We start from the raw sequence: 24249 nt of genomic DNA, 5'->3' as shown, positions 1-24249 counted from the left end.
TTAAGTCACTTTAAGTCATTAAGTTGATTTATCAAACACCCTTTTAATAAAAAACTTAATATAAAAATTAGAAAAAGGTTATTTTTGGTAGTTAAACTTAAAATTTAAATTACAATTAAAAAAATAAAGACTAATAATAGAATAAAATTCAACATAATCAAAATAAGAGTATTTTTATGTTTATTTTTATTGATTCTATTTCTATTTTTACTGTTAATCCTATTTTTATTTTTCATTAAATTTTTTATCTTGATTTTAATTAAAAAATATGTACATTTTTAGGAACAAATTTGAACTGTTTTTATTTTGAAGATTGTCTTTATTTTAAAAGCTTTTTGATTTTATATTTGTGTTTCAAATAAAATTTTGTTTTTGAAAACAATTATCATACAATAGATTCCGTTTGGTTGTGTTTTTTGAAATTTATTTTTAATTTTCATTTTATTTTCTAACCTAAAAACAAGTTTTTGAAAACATGACCAAACAACTTCATTCTTTCCTTTTGTTTTTTAAAATTGGTAAAAACAACTCTTAATTATTTTTTAAAAATTATTTTCTATTTTACTTTATATTTTTAAAATTGTTTCTAGAATACAACAATTAAAAAATGTTAAATTTTTTTTTAAAACAGTATTTTATTTTTAAAAATAGAAATCTATTTTTAAATCGAAACTCGTTTCTCTTATTTATTCAATCTATTGATAAAAAATAAAAATCATTTGTTTTATTTTTGCATGCTCTGCATCTATTTTCTTTCCCTACCATAAAAATATAAGAAAAATAATATATATATATATATATATATATATATATATATATATAAATGATTTTAAAACATATAAATATATATATTCATTTTCATTTTAAATTAAATAATAAATTTTAAAAAGTATTTTTTTTTTCATATTTCACTATTTGACTTTTTTTTTTCTTTATTTTCCTTTCCTCATAGTTATTGTCAAAGATTTGATGATTCAAATGTTTTAATTTTTTCTTAAATTCCTAAAATAGACCCAAATTTTCTAAACTAGCTGCTCATTAAACAAGGCATCGGATCACTAAGGCTATGTTTGGTTCCTGGAAAGTACAAAGGAAAGAAAAAAAATATTAAGGAAAATGATTTTTTCATGTTTGGTTGTCCTATGAAAAATATCAAAGAAAATCAAATATAATTAAAACTAATTAAAAACTTATATATTTTTAAATTATTTAATCTTTATATTGATGAGTTAAAATAAATAAAATGAGTTTGAAGTAACAAAAAAAATAATTTATCAACTTTTAATCTATTTTTTTATTTTCCTTCACTTTTTCTTTCCTTCTACTTTTCCTTTGTATTTTCTTTCCCTCGCATTTTCCCTCAAATTTTCCGGGAACCAAACATAGCCTAAATAAAAAAATATTAAAAAAATTATAAAATATGAAACCATCGATCAAACATAGCAAAATCCAAAAACAAAAATCTAATAAGATAACAAAAAAGTTAAATAATGTATTCATAAAAATGTGATTAAATCAAATGTTGGTCCCAAGCTGTTTCACACCTGTTCATGGACACAGAGATCACAGATGTGGACAAACAAATAAATAATGCAGGGTGGAACTTCAGAGATATAGACTGTATAGTTTCAGAGAAAAGAGTGTAGAGTATATGGGATAACATCTATTCCAACCCTTCAAATTCCCCTCTTTCTCTACCAGTTTTCAACAAAATTCACAACTTTCTCTTTCGAATCCGGTGAAAAGCGACCCTTTTGTGTGTAAGATAGTTCTTTTGCTGAATCAATAGAGACTGGGTGTGCGACTGCATCTGCAACTGATCATCAATGCCACCTTTGAAAGCAGGAAGCAGACCACCATGGGTGGGTCTTGGGGCTGCAGTTTGGGTTGAGATAGCTGCAGGAAACGGCTATAACTTCCCCCTTTATTCCCCTTCTCTGAAATCAGTTATGGGTTACAATCAGCAGCAGCTGACAATGCTTGGAGTGGCAAATGATATAGGGGAAAACGTGGGTATTCTTCCTGGTATTGCCTCCAACAAGTTGCCTCCTTGGGCTGTTCTTGCAATTGGTGCTTGTGCTTGTTTCTTGGGGTATGGTGTTCTCTGGCTTGCTGTTAGCCAGACTGTTCAGAATCTGCCTTACATAGTGGTGAGTTCATAATCTTTTGTTTCTCACTAGTGAAATTTGTGGGTACTCATTTGTGGATTTATTGGTTTAACTACTGGTTTTTTTTTTTCTTGTTAAATTCAAATTTTTGCATACCCTTTTGTGGATTGATCTTGGGGAGTTCATACTTTATTTTTGTTTTTGTGAAAGATCTAGTTGGTTTTTCGTTTCCACTTCTGGGTTTGATTACCTGGGATCAATAGTTGGCTGAGACAATGAATATTTTTGCATCCCTATTTGTGGATTTAATAGTTATAATACTGTATTCTATGTGATTATGAACAGGGTTTATCTGCAAATAGCGCTTTGGTTTTTTTCCATTAGATTGTGATTTGGATTAGTTGATTTTGGAACTATGTGTGTTTTTAGGGGATTCTACCTCTCTTTGGAATCTAATTGGGTTCTTTGCTGGTTGAATAGGGTGTTGATTTTTAATCCGTTAGATTGTAATATATATAAGTCTATACTTCATTATTAAATCTGTGAAATCTGAATTCTTCTCATACTTGTTTGATTGTGTTTATTGAAGCTTAAAATCAAAGGGGTACTGTAATTCAGTGCATTTGCTTGTTACTCTGCATAACTGATTGCATATCAATTGACATGCTTAGATTATTTATTTATTTATTTATTATTATTATTATTATTATTTATTTTTCCTTTTTGGTTCCTGCGGCTGAAGCAATACAGACAAATTAGTAGGATCTTCAGTAATCTCAGAAGAGTTGTGATGTTGCAGTTTTGCATCAAGGACTTGTTTAGCAATACCCAAAATATTATGGTCATATGACATCTAGAATATAATATATTTTGGGGAAGTTATTAGTTCTTTATGAAGCTTAAGAATGGCAAGAATTTGATTTGATTTCATACACTTTACCTTAAAAGCATGCAAAGCAAAATAAAATGAAATCAAGTTTCGAGAGGAAAAAAGAGAGAGAGAGAGGGCAAAAGGAGGAGGGAAAAAAGGTTTCAAATTAAAATACAAAGAAGCAAGGCTTATGAGTGACTATGCCTTGAATAAATTGGCTTTCACTTCTCACACCACTGTATGTGTTTCCCTGCTTACATTTGAATAGATGATGATGTAATATGCAAAACTGCAGTTCAAAGTAAGCATCAATGGAAACCATATAAACCATATGATGATAAAAATAATCCTGTATTAAACTCTTTTATTAAAAAATGAAGAAAAGGGTACTTTTAAACTTGATTTTTAACTGCTTAACATGGCTTGTTGATCACAATTCTCCGTTGACCCAAAATACCAAGCCTGATTACATAGCAATTCTAACAAAGAAAAACCAGAGAGAGAGAGAGAGAGAGTTACTAAAACTTTTACAATATTCTAGGCATCGCCCTCAATGATTGACTTATGGAAATTGTTAAAATTGGGTCAAATGAGTTGCTTTTACTTAAATCTTAAAATGAAAACAATGTATGATTTGATTTCATGAAATTAAATTAACTCAAGAAAACTAATTCAATAACTAAGCAAATATTGATTTTAAAGCCAAATGATTCAAGTTTGGAGGTTTCCACAATCCAAATACGAGAATAGAAGTTAGAGAGAACAAAGTTTTTTAACTTATGGTAATCCAAGGGCTTTTAGGATCCTCAGTCGTTCACGATCAACTTGAGTTCTATAACTCAAAGTTGTATTTGAAACCCAATTTTGCTTTTTTATTCAAATTTCTAAATACCATCAAATGCATGAAATTTAACTTAAGTTCAAGTCCTTAGCTTTTTGATCCTTTCTACTCCTTGTAGCTTTGTTTGAGAGTAGACAATGATAGGGAAAACCAGGATAACTAGTGTTCAAGGGGTGCCAAGAATCACTGGTATCATGTAATGCACTACCATCTTCTAATCCAACTAACATGGAGAGAACATTAAAAATTCATGATTTATAACCCAAATCGTTCATTAATCCCATTTTCATCCTTATTTACCCATTTTTCCTCTTAATTCCTAGCCCTAAGTTTTCATACTTCACTCCTCAGGATGACTTTTTAGCTTCTCATGGGAGTGTTGTCGCATTCACAATTTATAATAAAGCAAAAAGTCATATATTGAATCCATTGAAACTAAAAACAATGAACTAAAACAAAGTAAAAGGAAACAAACCCAAATTGTTGTCTTCTTCCACAAAAACTTCAAACTTCTCTCTTTATCTCTAAAAACCTAAACTAAGAGAGTTTATATAATAAATGCATATAAACCTAACATGCGGCACACTCTCATTGGCACTTTATTCCAAAATTACATTAAACAATCCAAAAACTAAAAATATTAGGGGTTCTAAATGACCCTTGCACATTTCAATTTGGATAAAGGCATTTGGAACTTATTTTGATGTGTTTTGGAGCTCGAAACTTGACCACCAGACCCTGAATTTGAAATAGGGATGAGTTCAAAATTTCATGCCCATTTCAAAGGCACCCACTGCCTATTGTGTTTCTCTATGTTTTCAAGTTTGATATATGCTTCTTTTGTTCGAAATAGATAGGAAGGTTCGAACTAAGTCATTGCCAATTGTATCTTTTCATTCCATTGAATTCCAAATGACCAACAACCATTTAGAAAGCAACTTATCAATTTCGAGCTCTTCATTCCTCTGCACAGTTTGCTTCAAATGTGCATATCTCCTCATTGAGCTCTGATTCGTGAACTGTTTAAAGTTTTGGATTGTTGGCTTCTTGAGCTTTGAAACCATATGTAGCTTGCCCCAAAATGATCTTGGGAAGTGCTCTAGATTTCACTTCAAAGTTAGGGTATGTGCTTTGCCAGATTTTGTGATCGAAATTTCCATGTGCACTTGATTGCATTTGCTTCAAACCTCCTCCTTCATGTTTGCTTGCCCATTATCTGTCCCCATAACATTCATTCCCCATATTTCATGTGGTTTGTCCTTGCTTGGGTCTACTCATGCTTCTCAAGTCCCAAGTCTTTCTTTAGGCCTATTTACCCCTTTGTTCTACCTTGTTGAAAATGATTCTTGCAACTTGCATTCTTTTTATCCGTTAAACCTAAGATTAATCTCAAAATAGGAGTTAGATCTATGACTAGCTTCTTAGCATCAATTTAAGTTATGTTGGGTGATTGAAGTTTTTCATATTGCATAACTTATAACTTTTATGTGCCATTGGTGTACATATTTGAGCTCCAATTGCTTTCTACTACATAGCATGTGACATTTTTAAACATGGTATGCACACGTGTCTATTTGGAAGATTACAAAATCATAGAGAATTATCTAATATCTTACAAGATCTCTTGATGATGCAAGACATCTCTAATAATCCCTATACATAGTATTAAATAACAACAAAAAACCCCTTCTTTTAAATGTCATGTTCTACATAAAATCTATTTTCATCTTCTTTTAAACCCTCAATTTGTATACTGTGTGCAGCTCCTGCTCTCAAACCTCATGTCTTAAAATTGAAAGATATTCCCCAATCCCCAATCCACAAATTTGCCAAGATTTGCTTGGTACTCACTTTGTCATAGTTTTGATTATAAAGGGTGGAGATGCCAATCTTCTCTATTGCTTGGGTTAGATATAAGCTATCTAACAATTTTTTTTCTATAGCCTTGTATATGACTTCTTTGAAGTTTCTTAGATAAAGAAAAGCAAAGAAAAAAAATTACCTCAGTTGGTTTGCGAACTGCTCACAATGATATGTCATATGCAGAAAGTATAGTTATTGATATATGTATGTATGTCTGTAAATGCTCCTGCACACCTTCAGATGCATGTTCACATACGTTACGTAGATGTATGTATAAAAGTACACATGCCATTAAATTGTTTTGCACTTTGGAATTTTGTTATTTAGGCCACTCCAAATAATTAGAAAATAAGGCTATCTTCTTGTTGTTGTTATTATTATTGTCATTGAAGGGCATTATGCTCTTTGATGCTTTGGCACTCGTGCTGTTGCTCTTGCTCCATGATTAGCACACAGTCAAATCCTATAAGCCTTATGTGACACCCCGAACTTGGAGATCAAGGGCTTCACAGTCATTTTACATGTTGAACCTGAGAGCCTAATGACTAACCATATCCATAAGGTAATTAGCTGTTAGCTACTTCAAATTGATACAAAACAATAATCACAGCATAGACATAATTCAGAAATTATAAAGTTTCTAATCCAAAATTTATTGAAGTATCTCAACAATAAATTCAATGGTAATCCCAAACACTTTAAATAAAATCTAGAAATCATAATAGAATTGAGTCATCAATCCTAAAGCTGATTCTAATAGAAGCACCCTTATTATCTCGATCCCTCCTCACTGATATAATTTATACCTAAAAAGTGAGAATAGAAAAGGGTAAGCTCAACAACACAATAAGGAAAAATAGTATAATAAAGGAGGATAAAGTATTATGTAGAATTAAACCCTAGGAGATATCACACTTCTACAGAAATCAATTAACAATTAAGCTTATTTAATTCAATAATTAAGTTCATTTTCTTTAGAGCATTAGACACTTTCAACTAAAAAATAAAACAACATAATACCCTTTGCGTAATTAGTTCATATTAAAAAAAGAATTTCATAAATGGCAATTTTCTTTGGTCCATTGATAGAAACGCTGTGCCTAAATAGTGGGATTTGCACTAGGTCACTAGCTTCAATTTGTTCATTTTATTGGTGGATAGAACAATTTTCAATCAATGATATATCAAAGGCCAATAACACCTTTACTAGGTAAGGTTGCATTGCATTACTACCTCCATCAAGAGTAATGAAAGTCAATAACTTATCCCGTGTTGACCAAGGCCACTAATAACGAAAGTTTCAAAATTATTGTAATAAAAACAAGGTAAAATTCACTTGCATCAAATAAATCATGTGATATTTCCAATTTATTTTATAAATCGAGGAACAAATTAAATCATATTTTAGAAAATATCAATTGATCAATTTTAGGGAATTCAAACATTTGAATACTTAAAAAAAAAGGGTGAAAACAGATGAAGAATTATAAAGTAATTTATTGCATTAGTAACCCTTACCTAGAAGAATCACTCAAATTCCTAATACACTTAACCTTAAGAATTTAATTCACACCTAACATAGCATTCTTAAAAAATAATTATTACCTCCTAACCTAATAAATTTAGTTCTCTTGGCTTTTAAAAGTTTGATGTGACAACTAACCCACTGGCCTCATACCTCTTAACCCTGTGTTTTGATGACAAGTTCAACAAATCAAACTAGAATTCCATGTTATTAGTTAAAATATCCCAATTGACTTGAATTTTGTTCTTTATTTATGTCATTATAAGCCAGATGGCTGGTATGCACATACATTCTAGGGAGTATGAGATATCTTAGTACTTTGACTAGTTAGTCATGCTAGATATGTATGCTGTAGTATGATGGGGGTGCTCTCCAATGCACATATTATTTTGTTAAGCATTTGACTATCATAATCTCATTGTGGTATTGATGACACTTATTAGAGGTCCATTTTAACTCTTTTGAATTATGAGCTATTTGCTTAAGAAGGGGAAGTGAGAGAGAGAGTTTGTCACTAATTTATTTCAGTCTTCCTTCTGCTAATTTGTTTTTTTAATATATATCGTTTTTTATTTTTTTCCTTGCCAAGCTGCAAACTTCTCTGTTTTTCTTTAAGGTGTTTTGAGTTTTGCCTCTCTCGTCACAGATATAGAGTATATGCATGGATAGTTGTCACTTTATTTGAGCTGTCATTCATCTTTTAAGTTTTCTGTGTTGCTTTGTCCGTTTAACTTTGGGCCTGTTTCCTTTCCATTACCCTTTTGGTTTGATGCTGTGAGTTTTGCTATCTACTAATAGTGCTATTGGTTGATTTTCTTGTTGCCTTATCTACTAAACTATATCAATGTCATTTTAGAAGTGTTATGTAACCCATTGAGTACAGTTATCTTTGACAACTTAACAATGCGTTAATTCCACCTACTTCAGGTGAACATTCTATATCATAAAGCAAGTTGGACTTCAACTTTTGCTTCAACTCAATAGGCATTCTATGGTAACTAGACAGTGGACATTTTGTCTCATAAAGCATGCCGGCCTTACAATTATCCTATAAAATCTCTTTTGCTTCAACTCAATAGACATTCTATGGTAACTAGACATCTGGTGTACTTCTCGGCTTCATTTGTGGGTTTCTACTTGTATGGGTAATGTCTTCCTCAATCTCCCATTATTAGCTATAAATAGTTTATCCAAGGTAATAGAAATGGCAGTTTGAGGTAATCTCTTGACCATCAATTGTTTTTACCATACATTCATTTCTAACCCTAGATTTGAAAGTATTATACTGTCCAAAGTTCTACATATCCTAACAATTTTAGATTTTAAAGTATGCATGTATAGTTCCAACCCGAAATACTCAAGTCTTGTCAACTAAAGACTATGTCATGGACATCCTAATTATGTGTGCCCCTGCTCAACCTGTGCCGTGAAACATTCTAATTAGGTTTATCCATAAGCAATGCAAGAAGATGATGGTTGGTTCAATGCTGATCCAATGGGAAAAACCTATATATTCTAATTGAAAATTCAATCCTTTTTCTTTGAAATTTTCTCGTACTACTTCCTGTTCCATCTTACATCTTTAATCACAACTCATCCATTCATATTTGGCATCCTGGGAAATTAAGACTGCTTATTTGTGAGTAGGGAATGCATTTAGCTCAAAAAGAGTTCATGGATCCAAATTTTTTAATACATAAATTAGATACCAAGTATTTTGCTTGGGAGTTCATAAGCAGCCTCCATTGTGTTGTTGGAAAAGAATTCTCTTCTTTTGATATAGATGTATCTAATGGATATATCTGGATCATTAATGTAAATCTTTATTGTTAAGATTTGTTTTACCTTTCTGTATTGAGCTTTTGCAACTATCATTAATTTGTACTATTTCCATTCTAGCCTTGTGTACTGTCTTAAATGTTCTGTTGTATTTTGGATTTTGGATTTGGAATTTTTTTTTTCTTAGTATCATATATGTTTCTAAGTTTACTATTTGATATTATGGCAGTTATGGCTCGCGCTTGTTGTTGCCACTCATAGTTGTGCATGGCTAGGCACCGCTGTGCTTGTAACCAACATGAGGAACTTCCCACTCAGTAGAGGCACTGTTGCTGGCATTCTTAAAGGTTATATTGGGCTCAGTGCTGCAGTATACACAGAGATCTATAATTCTGTGCTTCAAGAATCTGCTTCAAAGCTATTGCTGTTCCTCACACTTGGACTTCCTGTTATATGTTTCGCTCTGATGTATTTTATTCGGGCTTGCACTCCTGCTTCTGGAGAAGACTCTTCAGAGCATGGCCATTTCCTTTTCACCCAAGCTGCAAGTGTTTGTCTTGGCATCTATCTTCTTGCAACCACGGTTGTAGATGACTTGTTTAACCCAAGTGATGCACTTTCTAACACGTTCACTGGTATAATGGTTATTTTTCTGTTGTGTCCTCTTGCAATTCCTCTGAAAATGACACTTTTCCCTTCAAATTCCAAGAAAAATCTTCCTCCAGTTGGTTCTTCAGATAGTTTAGTGCAGGGAGAAGGGAATTCAAACCAGACAGAGCCTTTGTTGACACCATCCTCATCAGCAACTTGTCTTGGAAGTTTTCATGAGGGTGAGTATGCTTCAGATATAGACATGCTTCTGGCTGTGGGCGAGGGAGCAATCAAGAAGAAAAGGAAACCTAAGAGAGGGGAGGACTTCAAGTTTCGTGAAGCTTTTATTAAAGCTGATTTCTGGCTTCTGTGGTTGGTTTACTTTCTTGGGGTCGGTTCTGGAGTAACTGTTCTCAATAACTTGGCACAGATAGGGGTTGCATTTGGTGTGAAAGACACAACAATATTATTGTCTCTCTTCAGTTTTTGCAATTTCCTGGGTCGACTCTTTGGTGGTGTGGTTTCTGAATACTTTGTCAGGTCTATACTATGCACTTCTTGGTTCTACATGCAATGAAATTCCTTAGCCTTTTTTCCCAATTAAGTCCCAAATTATGACTCACTTTTTCATCAACATCATTAGCTACCACTTACACTGCAGTGCACAGCACACAATGAACTTCTTGAATATTTTCTGAAGTATTCACAAATGAAAATTCATACCCTTGTGATGCATTGCTTTTGCATTTTCTGTGAGATATAAAATTTTCCCTGAATGATTCTGAACCTCTAGCTTGAATTTGTCATCAATATTCACTGAATTCTAGATTTTTTTTTTCCAATATGAAGTTTTCTGGTTTCTCAAATTTCTAATCATACCCCCCACCCCACAACTCGATAATGTTTACTGAATCTCTATTTTCCCCCCCTATATTTGCCTATCTAACAAGGGCATCATATTGAATTGATAAGAGATTATGTTGATTGCAGGACAAGAACACTTCCTCGGACAATTTGGATGACATTCTCACAAGTGATCATGGTTGTAACATTCCTTCTTTATGCATCAGCTCTCAGTGGTACCCTTTACGCTTCAACTGCTTTGCTTGGAATCTGTTACGGGGTTCAGTTTTCCATAATGGTTCCATGTGCCTCCGAGCTCTTCGGTTTGAAACATTTTGGTGTAATTTACAACTTCATGCTGCTAGGCAATCCTATAGGTGCACTACTCTTCTCAGGTCTGCTTGCTGGTTATGTCTACGACTTTGAAGCTGCCAAGCAGCAATCATCAACCTGTCTGGGTGGAACTTGCTTTCGGCTTACATTCCTGGTTCTAGCTGGTGCCTGTGGGCTGGGCACCATCTTGAGCATAATTCTTACAATTAGAATAAAACCGGTTTACCAAATGCTCTATGCTGGGGGTTCTTTTCGTCTTCCTTCAAGTTCCAACCAGTCATAATCTGAGTTTTGAGTCTTTGAGAGGTTCCTTTATTAATATCTACCCTATTAGAGCCTCATGGTTTAATAAAATTTTCAGCTACAGGGAGACTCATCTCTTGTAATCACCATGTATCGGTACTGAGCTCCAAATCTTCCATGTGTTTGTTGTAACTTGAATAATTAATGATCAAAGTAATGCATGATCAAATATGTTTTTTTTCTTTGAGAGATATAGTTGTTTACTTTTGTATCGACAGAATCAAAACTTGTGATTGTGTATTAATCAAGAGAATTACCTAGCCTTTACAGAGTAAATGAGATATGATTGATGTGGTTCATCCCTTTCCCAGAATTTAGCCCAGTTGGTTTATTCTCATTTTTCTTCTGGGATATGTTGCAGGGTTTTCATTCCCAGGAGAGATGATGCACTAGATTTTTTCGCATTTTTTTACATTAGTAGTTTATAGTTATAGGTAGAGTGATTTAGAGTCTCTTTGGCAACATTTCTTAAAAATAATCATTCAAACACAATTTGTGAAAATAAGAGTTTATTTAATCGTGATTTTAGGATGCGTTTAACTTTTTTAATACTTAAAATTTTTTATCATTCAAGTGTTAAAAATATTAAACACGTATCCTAAAATAATTGGGATGCTAAAAAAATAAAGCTCGATTTAAGATATTCTATATAAGTAAATCGGAAAATACTTTAAATTTATGTTTTAAACACGATATTTTTCAAGTAAAAAGGCTTATGAAATCTGTTTTCTAAATTAAAAAATTATTTCCTATTCAGAAAAACCAAAACAAATTGTTTTGAACAACAGCAACAAACACACCCTTTCCCTCTGGTTTCCAACTTTCCATATACAAGAGCTCATGGTTGAGAAAATAATTTGTAAGACAGATTCCAAGATACCACTCTATCTTCCTGAAGTAGGTTTAGGTTTTCCAGCTTCAGCAACATTAAAAATGAATATACAATCTTGTAGAAACCCTAACATAATCATTTTCACAAAGACAGTAAAGCACTTTGGCCATTTCTATATATATTGGAAGATAAAGGCCATGGGAACATACAAAAAAAAGAAAAAAAAAAAATACGGCTGGGAAGACAATCTCATTGCTGAACAGATCCCTTGGTCCTAAAGTGGGTTTTTCTGAAAGACCCACCACTAAAGAAAAAGGACACGATTCAATTCTTCAGAAACACTCAAACAAAACTCTCTGGTGGAAGAACCCAAAAAACCCATCTCTCACCATTGAATTATCAGAAGAAATCAAAAGCTAGGAGGAAGAAAAAACAGTCTCTTATGTGGGCTTCATATCCTGAAACATGGTATCCCACCTGATCTCTTCTACTACCGTCGACCAGTATCCATCATCCACCCCATCCCCATCCCCATCGCCGTTGCCGTCGATCTTTTCCTCGCTTGGCAGATTGTAAACCGCCGGACTGGAAAAGCTATCTATACGTCGTTTGGACACAACCTTAGGACTTCCATTTGTGAGCATCAACCTCCCTTGCGTCGCCATCACCATCCTCTTGTTCCTTTTCAGCATGGCTCCCCTCCATCTTGAACCATAACCAGGCCTTGGCACAACAACAAGAGCCGACTCCTCGCGATGAACCCACGTCCTAATATACTTGGCAAGACACCTCTTTGTCCTCTTGATCGCGATGATAAGCCTTGACATGGCGCGTGGGCTCGCTCCTCTCTCCTTCCTAGCAAGCTTGAGGATCTCCAGCCTATGCTTTGCTATGGAGATGCCCATGCTCTGGAGGAACTCATGGTTGAAGTATGATATGTCTTCCTCTTCAAGCTCGTTTTGGGAAAAAGCAAGGGCATACTCATAAACAAGGGAAGGCTCAAGGCCGGTTTTGGATAGCCAGGAGAACCAGTCCATGGCTGTGAGTGGTATGGGGCCTTTGTGTTTGATGGAGTTGCGAAACATATATATAAAGCAGAATTAAAGCAATAGGAAAAGAGAGGGTGGTGAAATTGCTGGGTGCATGACTTGGACTTTTACTTTGCTTTGGTCTCCTTTGAAAAATAAAATGGTGGTTCAGACGTAAGGGTGACAAAAGAAAAAGATAAGCGTGTGGGGTCTTTTTCATGGTCATATTCCCTCCAACCAAACAGGCAATGTGTGAATTAATGTGATCAAAATCTCAAGGAGTGAGGCCTAAGGATTCCTTTGGAGATACACTGCCATCAATCACGGCATGGCCAAAATGCATTATGTGGGACAGAAACACTTGTGTTTGCATGTAGTTAGGGGCAATGAGATCAATAATATCGGTCTCAAATTTCAAACTTAAACACCCTTTCAATAAATATGATTACCCACTTGGTTGCTCTAAAAGCAACCTCTCATTTTTTGCAATGCCCACCAAACGCTTTGAACCACCCAATTCATGGAGCTTCATTTCTCTTTATAGTTGGCCTAATTTACTTGCAGCTTCTGGTCAAAATCATATCAATTTCCCCCAAGTTTTTGTAGTACAATTCTCAAGAACTCAATCCATCTGCGTGGTGAATCTTTTTGGAATAATAACCCATTACATTAAGTTTGAGAATATTGATCAATGTAGGGAAGATTATCTTCCAAACCTGGGAAAGAAGAAGTTAGTCGACCCATTACTTTTTTGTCACAATTTAATGATGTGGATTGTGGAAAAGGTTTCCCATAGCTGATTGAGAATCTACTTTCCCTGGGAGATACAAAATGTGGGGGAAGGCTGGGAAAATATGTATGATATTTTCTGAATAGGGTTTGACTTGCTTTTTCTTTGTATTAGGTCTTTGCCGCCATCACCAACTAATTTTTAGTTCACATTATTCTACATGAAACATACATCATCGGATTGTCTCTGATTTGAGTTTTAAGTGTTGTTGTCTTGGGTTTGGGTATTATTCTAAAGGTCAATGGAGCTTTATAGAACCATATTTTCATAACAAAGCTACCATTCAAACGATTGTTACAAGAACTTATAATTGAAGGCAACATGTCAATTTAGAAAAAAAATGAAAAGAAAAAAAAATCATCTACTTATAGGAATTTTATTTAATTCTTTTTGCGTGTTTACAACGGTATGTGGATGAAAATTTAAAACTAAAGACCCAATTAGATGAAAATTTAAAACTTAGGATCCTATTTGATGACTGTTTTGGAAAACAGTTTTTATTTTTTAAATATATTTAAAAATATTTTAAAAAAATAAATGAAAACAATATAAAACAGTCAAAAAATATTTTCTAAAAATATAATGTTTTTTTGTTGAACAGAAAACATAAAATAATTTTTAACTGTTAAACTTATTTTCTAATTTTTTATTTTGAAAAATAAAAAATTATTATTAAAAACAATAGTTAGTCCGAACCTAAGTGTCCTATACTTTCTAGTTTACCTACCAAAAAGTAAAAGATTCAAATTATTTGTTCCAACAAAACTGCTGCCAACATGCATTTTATGTAATAAAATTTAAAATTCAATAAAATATTTTGATCATCCCAAGATTATCCTTATTTTTAATAAACGAATGTATATATATTTCAAACATTAAAATCAAGCATATGATAAATGAATTGCGTCTCCAGGCAGAACCAAAATCAAGGAGTGGGCTTCGTGCAACATGACAAAAACAAAACCATGGAATCATGCAGTGCACATAGACAGTTGGGCATTAAAACTTTGTCGTGTATAACATTTTTGTTGTGAGATCAGTCTTATCCCAAATTCTCTACACCCACATGCCCCCACTGATTACATTATGGACTTTGAAGAAGAGGGTCACGGGCACTAACTACACCACTATTTCCATATGGAAAAAGGCAATTTTCCTTTGGGGTAAAAACTTACTATATTTTGGAGTCTTTCCTACATACAAACAATTAATAAAGGCAGAACAGTGATATTTCAAATCCGCATGAATGAAGTTAGGTACATCCCATATGATCTTGGCTGCATGCTTGTGACACTTGACAAGCCTTTTCATCCCCTTGTCTGTCGACATAATCAGTATTGCAACTACTGTTTGAATACTTGTTTAGTGTACTCTTATAAGTGAGCGTGGCATCACTATGTCCTTCCGGCTATAAAGTTGGATATGATTGGAGGATTAACTCCATTGAGCCCACCATATATATATATATGAAATATGAAAAATGTTTTTTTTTAATCTCATTTTTCTAAAATTTTGTACAATTATGTATTATATAAAAGTTTTATAATATTTTTTTTTTGTATTTTTAATTATAATTCAAAATGGTATAAAAAAACAATTGTAAATAATTAAAATTTGTTTAAAAAAATGATTTGTTTTGAGAATAAATAATTAAAAATATTGTTCTCAAATAAATATTTATTACACGTGTTTTTTAAGTTTAAAAACCATTTTCTAAAACTATTTTAAAAAATATTTTCAAAGCATAACCTTAAATCTTGATGATTCTTGAATGTTGAATAATAGCTTGGTATCTATTAATTTTTTTAATTTATGAAAACATGTGGGAAAGTATAAACAATTCAATAATTTCTTAGGTGAAAATTATATGGGTTCGTGAGTATATGTAGATAATTATTAGTATGAAAATAGAAGTGGTTTCATGCATGTAAGGCATGTAGGTTGAAGGGACATGTTTTCCTTCATTGCAATTTCCTTCCCTTGGCTCGATTGGAGAAAGGAAAGTAGGACATGGTGGATGAATGGCCCACACTACTACCTTTTGTTAGAATCGAGGAAAGTGCCATGTCCTTTCTTGGTGCATAAGATACATCCACATTAAAATAAGACAATAATAAGATACATCCATATTAAAATAAGACAATAATTCATCATAGAGTTCTCGCATAATTCGATAAATGAGGATATTTAATTTGAAAATTTTCAAACAATATAACAAAAATTTTGACGTCCACAAAATTTTTTTAGGGAGATTTTTATTATTTGGGATATGCTTTCTTTTATAGTATTTACTTAATTTTAATTAATTGAGAAATATTGTTAGTAAAAAAGTTATAATATGAGGGGGTGTTTGATAAAACTTAATATTTATTATTTAATATTTTAAATTGATTTTAAGTTAAATTATATTTAAATTATTAATTTTAAACTTATTACTTAATTTTTAATCTACGTATTAAGGTTGTTTGATAAAATTAATTTAAAAGATATTTTAAATCATCAAGTTGACATATTTATCTTCATAAATTATAATTAGGGTAAGGAAGGTTAAGTAACAGTGGAGGTGAGAAACAGTAAAAGAGATCGTGGAGATAATTATGACAAGTGAAGATAAAAAAATAAATTAAATATATGAACTTAAGAATAAGTTAATTAGTTTTACTTATTACTTAAAATTGTTTTTGATTTTAATAATTTATTTAATATTTAAAGAGTTATTGTATCAAACATACTTAATTTATTTAATAATTTAAGTTATTAAGCCATTTTAAGTTGATTTACCAAACACTCACTATATATAATATTAAAAGTTATTTATATATATATATATATATGTGTATGTACGTTGATCATGTTGGTCAAGAAGATACGGTAATGATAAAAGATGTTGTGTGTTGATAATACTGTTTAATAAGATATGTTAACGATAAAACATGATTTGTATTACATCATATCCCAACAAAAATATTAATTAATAATGCTAATTGACCTTGGTTTGGTAGTGATATTATTGCTGAGGCCTTTATAATTGTGGATGAGAAAAAAGTATATTATAAAGTAAAGGATTAGCTTTGCACATACCTAATTCAAATATTCAATTTTAGTTTAGTCTTAGTCTATATAGAGGTAGTTAACAAGTGATGATTCAATGCCCTTTTTTTATTTGTGCCAAATGTTCGCACAAGTTTTAAGGCACGAGATAGGACCCAAATTTGTAGATTAAAAAATGATTAAAGGAATACATTAATTTTAGAACATGAATGCCTAGATGATGTACCCACCGGGGAGAAATAATGAAGGGTGATTTAGTTTTGGTGTATGAGTCACGTGAAGAGAGGACCCTAGTTGTTTGATCATTACTCTCACTTGGTAGTTGCTTTACTCCAAATTTGATTTCATTTTCTTGTACTTTGATTTTATTTTATTTTTTAAAATTATTTTAAAATTTTTCTTTTTATGTAAAACCCCATCAAACATATATATTAACCAAACTATGTACACACAAATAGAAAATAAAGAAAAAAAAAACAAGATTTTTAATGTGGTTCGAGGATTAATGTAATCCTTATGTCCACAAAGTGTACCAACACTTAAAAAATCTACTAATGAAAAGAAGGATTTATTATACTTTACCCTCTCAACTTATAGCGTGTTTTGCACATTACCCTCTTCAAATTGATAAAAGGTAGTTTTTTCCATTTATATTTTCATTCGTTCATGTACAAAGTATATATAGAGGGTAATCACCATTCTAAGAATGAGAAGGAATGATACAAGGAAAGAATGATATAAGGAAATTAATAACAACTAATATCCTAATATCTCAACTTTCCTAATATCTCAATATTCCTAATATCTCAATATTCATAATATCTCAATATTCCTAATATCTCAACTTTCCTAATATCTAAACATTCCTAATATCTCAACACTAAATGATATAAGGAAAGAATGATATAAGGAAAGCATTCCTGATATCTCAACATACCCAATCGAGTTCAATATTGAACAATGTATCCCTCATCCTTTATAATTATATACGATGTACATTTTTTGAGGGACGACATTAATTTTTTGGATAAAAAGGTATGTGCTCTCCATGTGATTCAAGATAAAAAGATCAATTTTTTTTTCCCTTCTTTTAATTCTATCTTTTGAGGATTGCCATAAACTTGATTTTGTTGAATTGTGAGAGTTGTTGATTTAAATAAAATGAAATATGGGTTTGGAATATGTGTTTTTTGCTATGATGAATAAAGCTCATCTTTTAATACTCACCATAGTTGAGATTTCAAGCTTGAAATTTCAAGAGATGCAATCATCCCAATTGACTTTTTCATCTCGTCAAAGAAAGGATTGGGGATTGAGGATTGGGAAGGAGCAAGAGAGAGAGTGAAGAGTGAAAAAGAAGATCGAAGGAAGATAAGGGCTAGTTAGGGTTTTTTAGTTTTATTTTTTTATTTTTTAAATTGACCCTTTTGCTTTTGGTCACGTAGAGTGCACATGTCTTTTCATAAAAAAAAAAAAAACATTGTCTCTAAAAAAAATACACATTGCATGTAATTATAAAGGATGATGGACACATTATTCGATTTTAAACTCGATGGGATAATATGCAAAATGCGCTATAGGTTGAGGAAGTGAAGTACAATAAACTCTGAAAAGAAACTAGAAGCGTTATAATGGTGAAATTCTTAGAAACTCATTTTAATTGCCCTCGTACTCTTTAAAATTAAAAACCTAAAATATAAAAGGGTTGAATATATAATATGGATAAACTTATGATTCATCACATAAAAATAAAATTTGATCCCTTGAGTTCATCTAAGGGCTCGACACTCGACACATTGAGCAATGTGCAATAAAACCGATTTAAGCTTTACAATCCATCAATATATATATTTGCTAAAGTTTTATTTTAGTTACATTATGATAGTTATGAGCTATTATATTTGGTTGTTTGGAATTATGAAAAGGTATAAGATAGAAAGATGAATAGAAAATTAATTTATGTGAATAAATTTTTATCCTGTTTCCTATTTAAACCAGAAAATTAGATAAAAAATAAATTTAATTTTTTTTATATTCTAACAAACTTAAAAAAATGAGTTTAAGGAAGTTCTTGATATTTCCACTATGAGGCATTTGAATGTTAAGTAGGATTTCTTGACTATTTCAACTTCTATATTTATATTTATATTCATATTTTTAATAAATTAAAAAAGGATAATTTTTTTATTAGCTTACTTATATATCAATATATTTAATTTAAATTTAAAAAAATTGTAGGGAAACCGAAAATTGAAAAATGAATCACTTATGGCCACTGAATTTGGGATTATGTTGGAGACCACTCAATAATGTGATATCTTTGTATTTTCGCTTTCAAGCTACGTATGGTGAAGACGCGTATAGTAGAGAAAGCTATCAGGAAGCTTCCTTCTGGGGACCAGCTTTTCAAGAGAGAAAAGAAAATGCCGAGAAACAAACAAAATGAAGTGGGCGACCAGGTCCAAAACGGAAACAGCACATCATGGCATGTAACCCATTCGGGTGAAGTGGGGAAAAGTGGGTCAGCAAAGCTATCTTCTCAGTTCTACAGTAGTGATGAAAATCCAAGGGCCTGCCCAGGATTCTTGTATGGCTGGCCCAATTCTGGTTGGAAAACTTACCCAATCTAATCCCAGGGCCTACAGCCCAACTGCATCTGAAACTGGATCTCAAAATTGGGTCAGTCCCGTGTAAAATCATAACTCTTTAACCTTTCTTTGGTTGGACCCAAACTGGATCTAAAAGTAGTATAGCATTTGTTCAGAAAACACAACACCCCAAAACCAAAATGGAATTACTCTAGCGGGACAGTTGCACTTTGGCACGTGGTTATAGCGTCCGAGACCTTTGATTGCTCCTACTTCAAAACGTGTGTCTTCTTGCCCGGTGTCGTCTGTTTTCAATGTGGTGGGACCCGCTCACTAGGGGGAAAAATGGCAGGTAAATAAAACAAAAAGAAGAAAGTGTCCTGCACACCCAATAAAAGGAAAGAGATTGAGGGAACAGGTAAAAAAGAGAACAAATAAAGTACTTGTTTTCGAAAACAATTCTAAAAAAATTAGTTTTTGAGAATAATTTTTAAAAACTATTATCTTATTTGTGTAGAATATAGATATGTTTGAAGATGTAAAATGTTTTTAATGTATTTTTAATATTTTTAAATATATTTTAAAAGTAATTTTTATATTTAGTATTTTATTTTAGTTATTTTACATATTTATATAATTATTTCTTAAAATAGCTCTTAGAAAACAAGTAAAAATAATAGAAAACTGTGAAAAACACCCTATTTTTTATTCTTCAAAATAACAAATAGAAAATAGTTTTTGGTTGTAAAATGTATTTTACCTGTTTTTTTTATTATGGAGAGTAAAAAATTGTTCTAAAAAATAATTCTCAAATAGATTATAAGGTTTTCGTTAAGTTTTTCTAATTTGAAGAGATCAAGTTCTTGAATTTTTAGCATGTTAAGTTATGTTCCTACTGGGTTGGATTATTATTATTATTATTATTATTAGTATTATTTATTACTTGTATTTGAGTGAAAATCAAACATTTTGAATTTGATAATATTTGTTGAAATCCACCATTGGATGACTTGTTAATAATGGTTGATCGCCTTTACCATTAAGAACTTGTTGTACCCCATAACTTTTATTAGTGAAAGATTTGAGTGGCTTGTCACTTTTCCTTTACATTGGACGGTTTTACACTTAAAATTCTAGTCTTCATGATTTTTGTGAATTGTGTTGATTTATCTTATGTATTTTATTCACTTGATAGTGCTTGAGTTGCATGCCCATATATGGCAAGGGAAGAAAATTATTTATTTTGCTTAAATTTGCTTTTATGTCTAAATTGCTTGAGATTATTGGGTTTTTCAAACAAGTGGTATAAGAGTTTCTGATTATTTAGGAAATTTTTTTTCTCATGCTAATAAAATGGAAGATTTGGGTGACAACAATAACACTATAATTTCTTGGCTATGAATTATTCATTTTGGAAGTTGTGAATAGGTGATTTACTTTGTTGTTTTGATTATAAAGATACTCTTTCAGGTGATAGTGACAAACGAGAAAATATGTTTGATACAGATTGGACAAAACTAGACAAAAATACGATTGGAAAAATTAGGCAATGGGTTGACAATAGTGTGTATTAGCACGTTGCAAATGAAAGTAATGCTTATAAGGGGTGGAATACCCTATGGAAGGTATATGAAAAGAAAAATGAATAAAACAAAGTTTTCTTCTTTAGAAAACATATGTATTTGAGATTTTAGGATAAAATCTTTGTTTTTGGGTGCTTGAATGTTTTTCAAGGTATATTGAACCAATTGGTTGCAATGGAAGTGAAACTTGATGATGAGATTCATGTTGTGTTTGATTAGTTCTTTGCTTGATAGTGAGGAAACTCCTATTGTTTTTCTTATTAATTATACTCCAAATAGTGTACTCACTTTGAAAATAGTGAATGAAAGCATGCTGAATAAGGAAAAATGAAGAAAAGATTGAGACTTATTGCATAAATTTAGGTGTTGGTTACTAAAAAGCAAGGCAAGAGTAAAAGTAAAATATTTGAAGAATTATGATAGTAATGACAAGTCATGATAAAGATCTAAGTTAAAGAAAAAGATTGTTCTATCATTTTGGCAAGCCATGACACAAGAAGTTTTAACGTAGAGTACTCAACAAAAAACAAAATAAAGAAAAAAATAAAGAAAACATATTGTTGCAGTTGTAGCTGATGATGATGATTGTATTGTTCATGATGGTGGTATTGTTAATTCCACATGTCATGATTCACATTGGATTTTAGACTTCGGTGCTTTGAATCATGTCACTTCTTCTCATTGATGTTTTCTCCTCTTATGTTAGTGACTAGTTTGGTGATGTGAAGATGGGGAATGATGTAGTGCAAAATTGTCAACATGGGAGATGTTAGCCCATATACAAACATTGTAAATTGCTTTTGAAGAATGTGAAGCATGCTTTTGAAATTCACCTTAATTTGATTTCCAGTTTCATGCTTGGTGATAAGAGTTATCACAACCTCTTTAGCGAAGGAAGATGGAAACTCACAAAGAGGTCTTTAGTGGGGTAGCTAGGGAAAGCAAATCTAGTTCCCTTTTTATGTGACAAATACTAAATCTTGTAAGGGAGAGGTAAATATAGTTGAAGATTATTCTTTTGGCATACATGGCTTGGTCACTTGAGTTAGAATGACATGCAAGATTCTTTCTAAGTAGAATCTTCATGGCTTGAAATGTAAAAATCTAAAGGCATGCATTCACTATTTGGTTGGTAAACAACATAGAGTTACATTTAAAAATTTCTCTCCATTTAGGAAATCCAATGTTCTAGATTTGGTCCATATTAATGCCTATTCATGAATAGCGCGAGTCTTGGTGGTGCTCATTATTACGCTATTTTCATTGATGATTATTACTTTTTTTTTTTAAAAAAATGTGGGTTTATTGCTTGACAACCAAGGACCAAACTCTATTTTTTTTTTGTTTTATTTTATCAAGCTCTTTCTTGTTACAATTGAGAGGAAATTTGGAAAAAAGTTGAAAGGCAAATATGTAGATAATGGTGATGAATATAGAGAGCCATTTGTAGAGTACTACAAAAATCTTAGGATTAAGTTTAAGAAGTTTATGCTAAAAATACCTTAAAAGAATAGAGTTGTAGAGAGGCCAAATTAACATTATCAATGAAAAATTAGATGTATGCTTTCTCATGCAAATGTGCTTAAATCCTTTCAAGGAGAAACAATGAAAACAACTCTTAACTTGATAAATTTTTGTCCTTTAGTTTCTTTGAATGGTGATTTACCTTAAAGAGTTTGGATAGAGAAAGATGTTTCTTATGACTATTTGAGAGTTTTTAACTCCAAGGCATTTGTGAATGTTCTTAGAGATGAGAGATCTAAGTTTAACTATAAGACAAAGCAGTATATTTTCATTTGGTATAACTACGAAAAATTTGAGTTATAACATAAGATTAGGTCAACAAGAAAGTCATTAGAAGTATAAATGTTGTATTCCTTGAGGATCATACTATTTTAGATTTTGATAAGCCAAAAAAGCCAAAATCTACTAATGATGAATTAGTTCACCCAAGTATGATTCGTTCACTAGCATTGTATGCTAATGATAGGAAAGATGTACAAGAAAATCATAATGAAAATTAAGATATACTAATAATGAATTAGTTTATCTAGGCATGGATCGTCCACTAGCTTTGTACTTTGATGAAAGGAAAGATGTACAAGAAGATCATGAATGATCCCTCTCTAGCTAATGATGATTTACAAGTGGAGATGAGCAAGCTGATGAGTGTCAATATCTTAGATCTATATGCAACGAAAGTAATACCAATTTTTTTTTAAAAAAAAATTAATTTTTGGGTTAAAATATTAACCTTTAGGTTTAGATGTTCCCAAACCTTAAGTTTCAAGTATTGAATATGACTTCAAAGACCTAGAGATCTTCCACCTGATAACTCATTCTTGAGTATTGGTATAGAGATGATGGAAACCCCTAAAGGTAGAGGCTAGGGCTCTCTTTGGAATGTAAGGGAGAATGGTGGAGGACTAAAACTCTAACCACATAAGGGGTATTTATAGGGTTTCTAGTGAGCTTAAGTGATTTAAACCCATTTTAAGCTTGAGTCACTTAATCGAGATAAAAAAAGGTCATAATTGATTAAATAACCCAATAAGGCTTTAATTAATTAATTAATTAGCCCAATTTAGAGATGTTGTCCACTATATTCTTGTGTGCAATATTGTGTAATTACCAAAATGCCCTTATGTACATAAGTGAACCAAAAGTCAATCCAACCCCTATGAATCATGCCAACAAGGTATATGAGCTCGAAAAGAGACCACTAGGACTTATAGGATAATATTGACTTCCCTAAAATCTAATTTTGAGATTGACTCAACATCCCACTATAGAGAATCAATTATAATATAATATCTTATGTATATTACAATGAGATACTAAGTGCTTGAGCCCGTGACCTGCTATCCATTCTATACAATTTCCCCATGACTAGTGTTCATAATTTAATAAGGTAAATGCTATCAGCCTCTTAAGAATACCTCTACCATCCTTGAGTTCTAGATCCTTTTATTGTATGATTAATTGACATCTCTTAGCTCATAAGAGCTAATGTCAAGTTCCACTTCAACAACTACTATGGCCATAGTTTAACTAAACATACATCCTTAGGATCACTTAGAGGGACACTTTGTCTCAATCTCATGAGATATCATGGTGTCTCTATTGAGGATACTTATTGCTACCGACTTCCATTAATAGTGACCTAATTAATCCATAGGGAATATATGATCACCTTAGTATCTCACCCATAGGTTGTAGGCACTACTAACTTTAAGTTTAGTATTCTTTTAAGGTTGAGAGATAATACAACATAATAGCTTGGTGAAATCTTGACAACATGATAGTCTTACATCGTGAGT

At 31.8% G+C, this 24249-nt stretch overlaps 2 protein-coding genes across 2 annotated transcripts; one reads left to right on the top strand and one right to left on the bottom strand.

Moving 5' to 3' along the window:
• Positions 1 to 1594: 1594 nt before the first annotated feature.
• On the top strand, positions 1595 to 11317 carry LOC117922436 (protein NUCLEAR FUSION DEFECTIVE 4). Its single transcript, XM_034840571.1, has 3 exons — positions 1595 to 2150; positions 9217 to 10118; positions 10569 to 11317. The coding sequence occupies exons 1-3, from the start codon at positions 1827 to 1829 to the stop codon at positions 11035 to 11037; spliced, it is 1695 nt and encodes a 564-aa protein (XP_034696462.1). The 5' UTR covers positions 1595 to 1826; the 3' UTR covers positions 11038 to 11317.
• A 633-nt stretch (positions 11318 to 11950) lies between these two features.
• LOC117921539 lies at positions 11951 to 12970 on the bottom strand. The gene has a single exon (XM_034839447.1). The coding sequence runs from the start codon at positions 12924 to 12926 to the stop codon at positions 12330 to 12332; it is 597 nt and encodes a 198-aa protein (XP_034695338.1). The 5' UTR covers positions 12927 to 12970; the 3' UTR covers positions 11951 to 12329.
• Between the last annotated feature and the right edge of the window lie 11279 nt (positions 12971 to 24249).

The sequence above is a fragment of the Vitis riparia genome, chromosome 9 (assembly GCF_004353265.1).
Source record: "Vitis riparia cultivar Riparia Gloire de Montpellier isolate 1030 chromosome 9, EGFV_Vit.rip_1.0, whole genome shotgun sequence".
Taxonomy (NCBI): Eukaryota; Viridiplantae; Streptophyta; class Magnoliopsida; order Vitales; family Vitaceae; genus Vitis; species Vitis riparia.
This window is presented reverse-complemented; position numbering and strand designations above follow the sequence as displayed.

What these genes read in the sequence shown, in the direction of transcription:
- LOC117922436 (XM_034840571.1), top strand. Translation starts at nt 1,827, where the DNA reads ATGCCACCTTTGAAAGCAGGAAGCAGACCACCATGGGTGGGTCTTGGG. An exon ending in AGAATCTGCCTTACATAGTG is followed by an intron (nt 2,151 to 9,216) that starts GTGAGTTCATAA and finishes ATATTATGGCAG; the next exon opens with TTATGGCTCGCGCTTGTTGT. An exon ending in GTTTCTGAATACTTTGTCAG is followed by an intron (nt 10,119 to 10,568) that starts GTCTATACTATG and finishes TGTTGATTGCAG; the next exon opens with GACAAGAACACTTCCTCGGA.
- LOC117921539 (XM_034839447.1), bottom strand. Translation starts at nt 12,926, where the DNA reads ATGGACTGGTTCTCCTGGCTATCCAAAACCGGCCTTGAGCCTTCCCTT.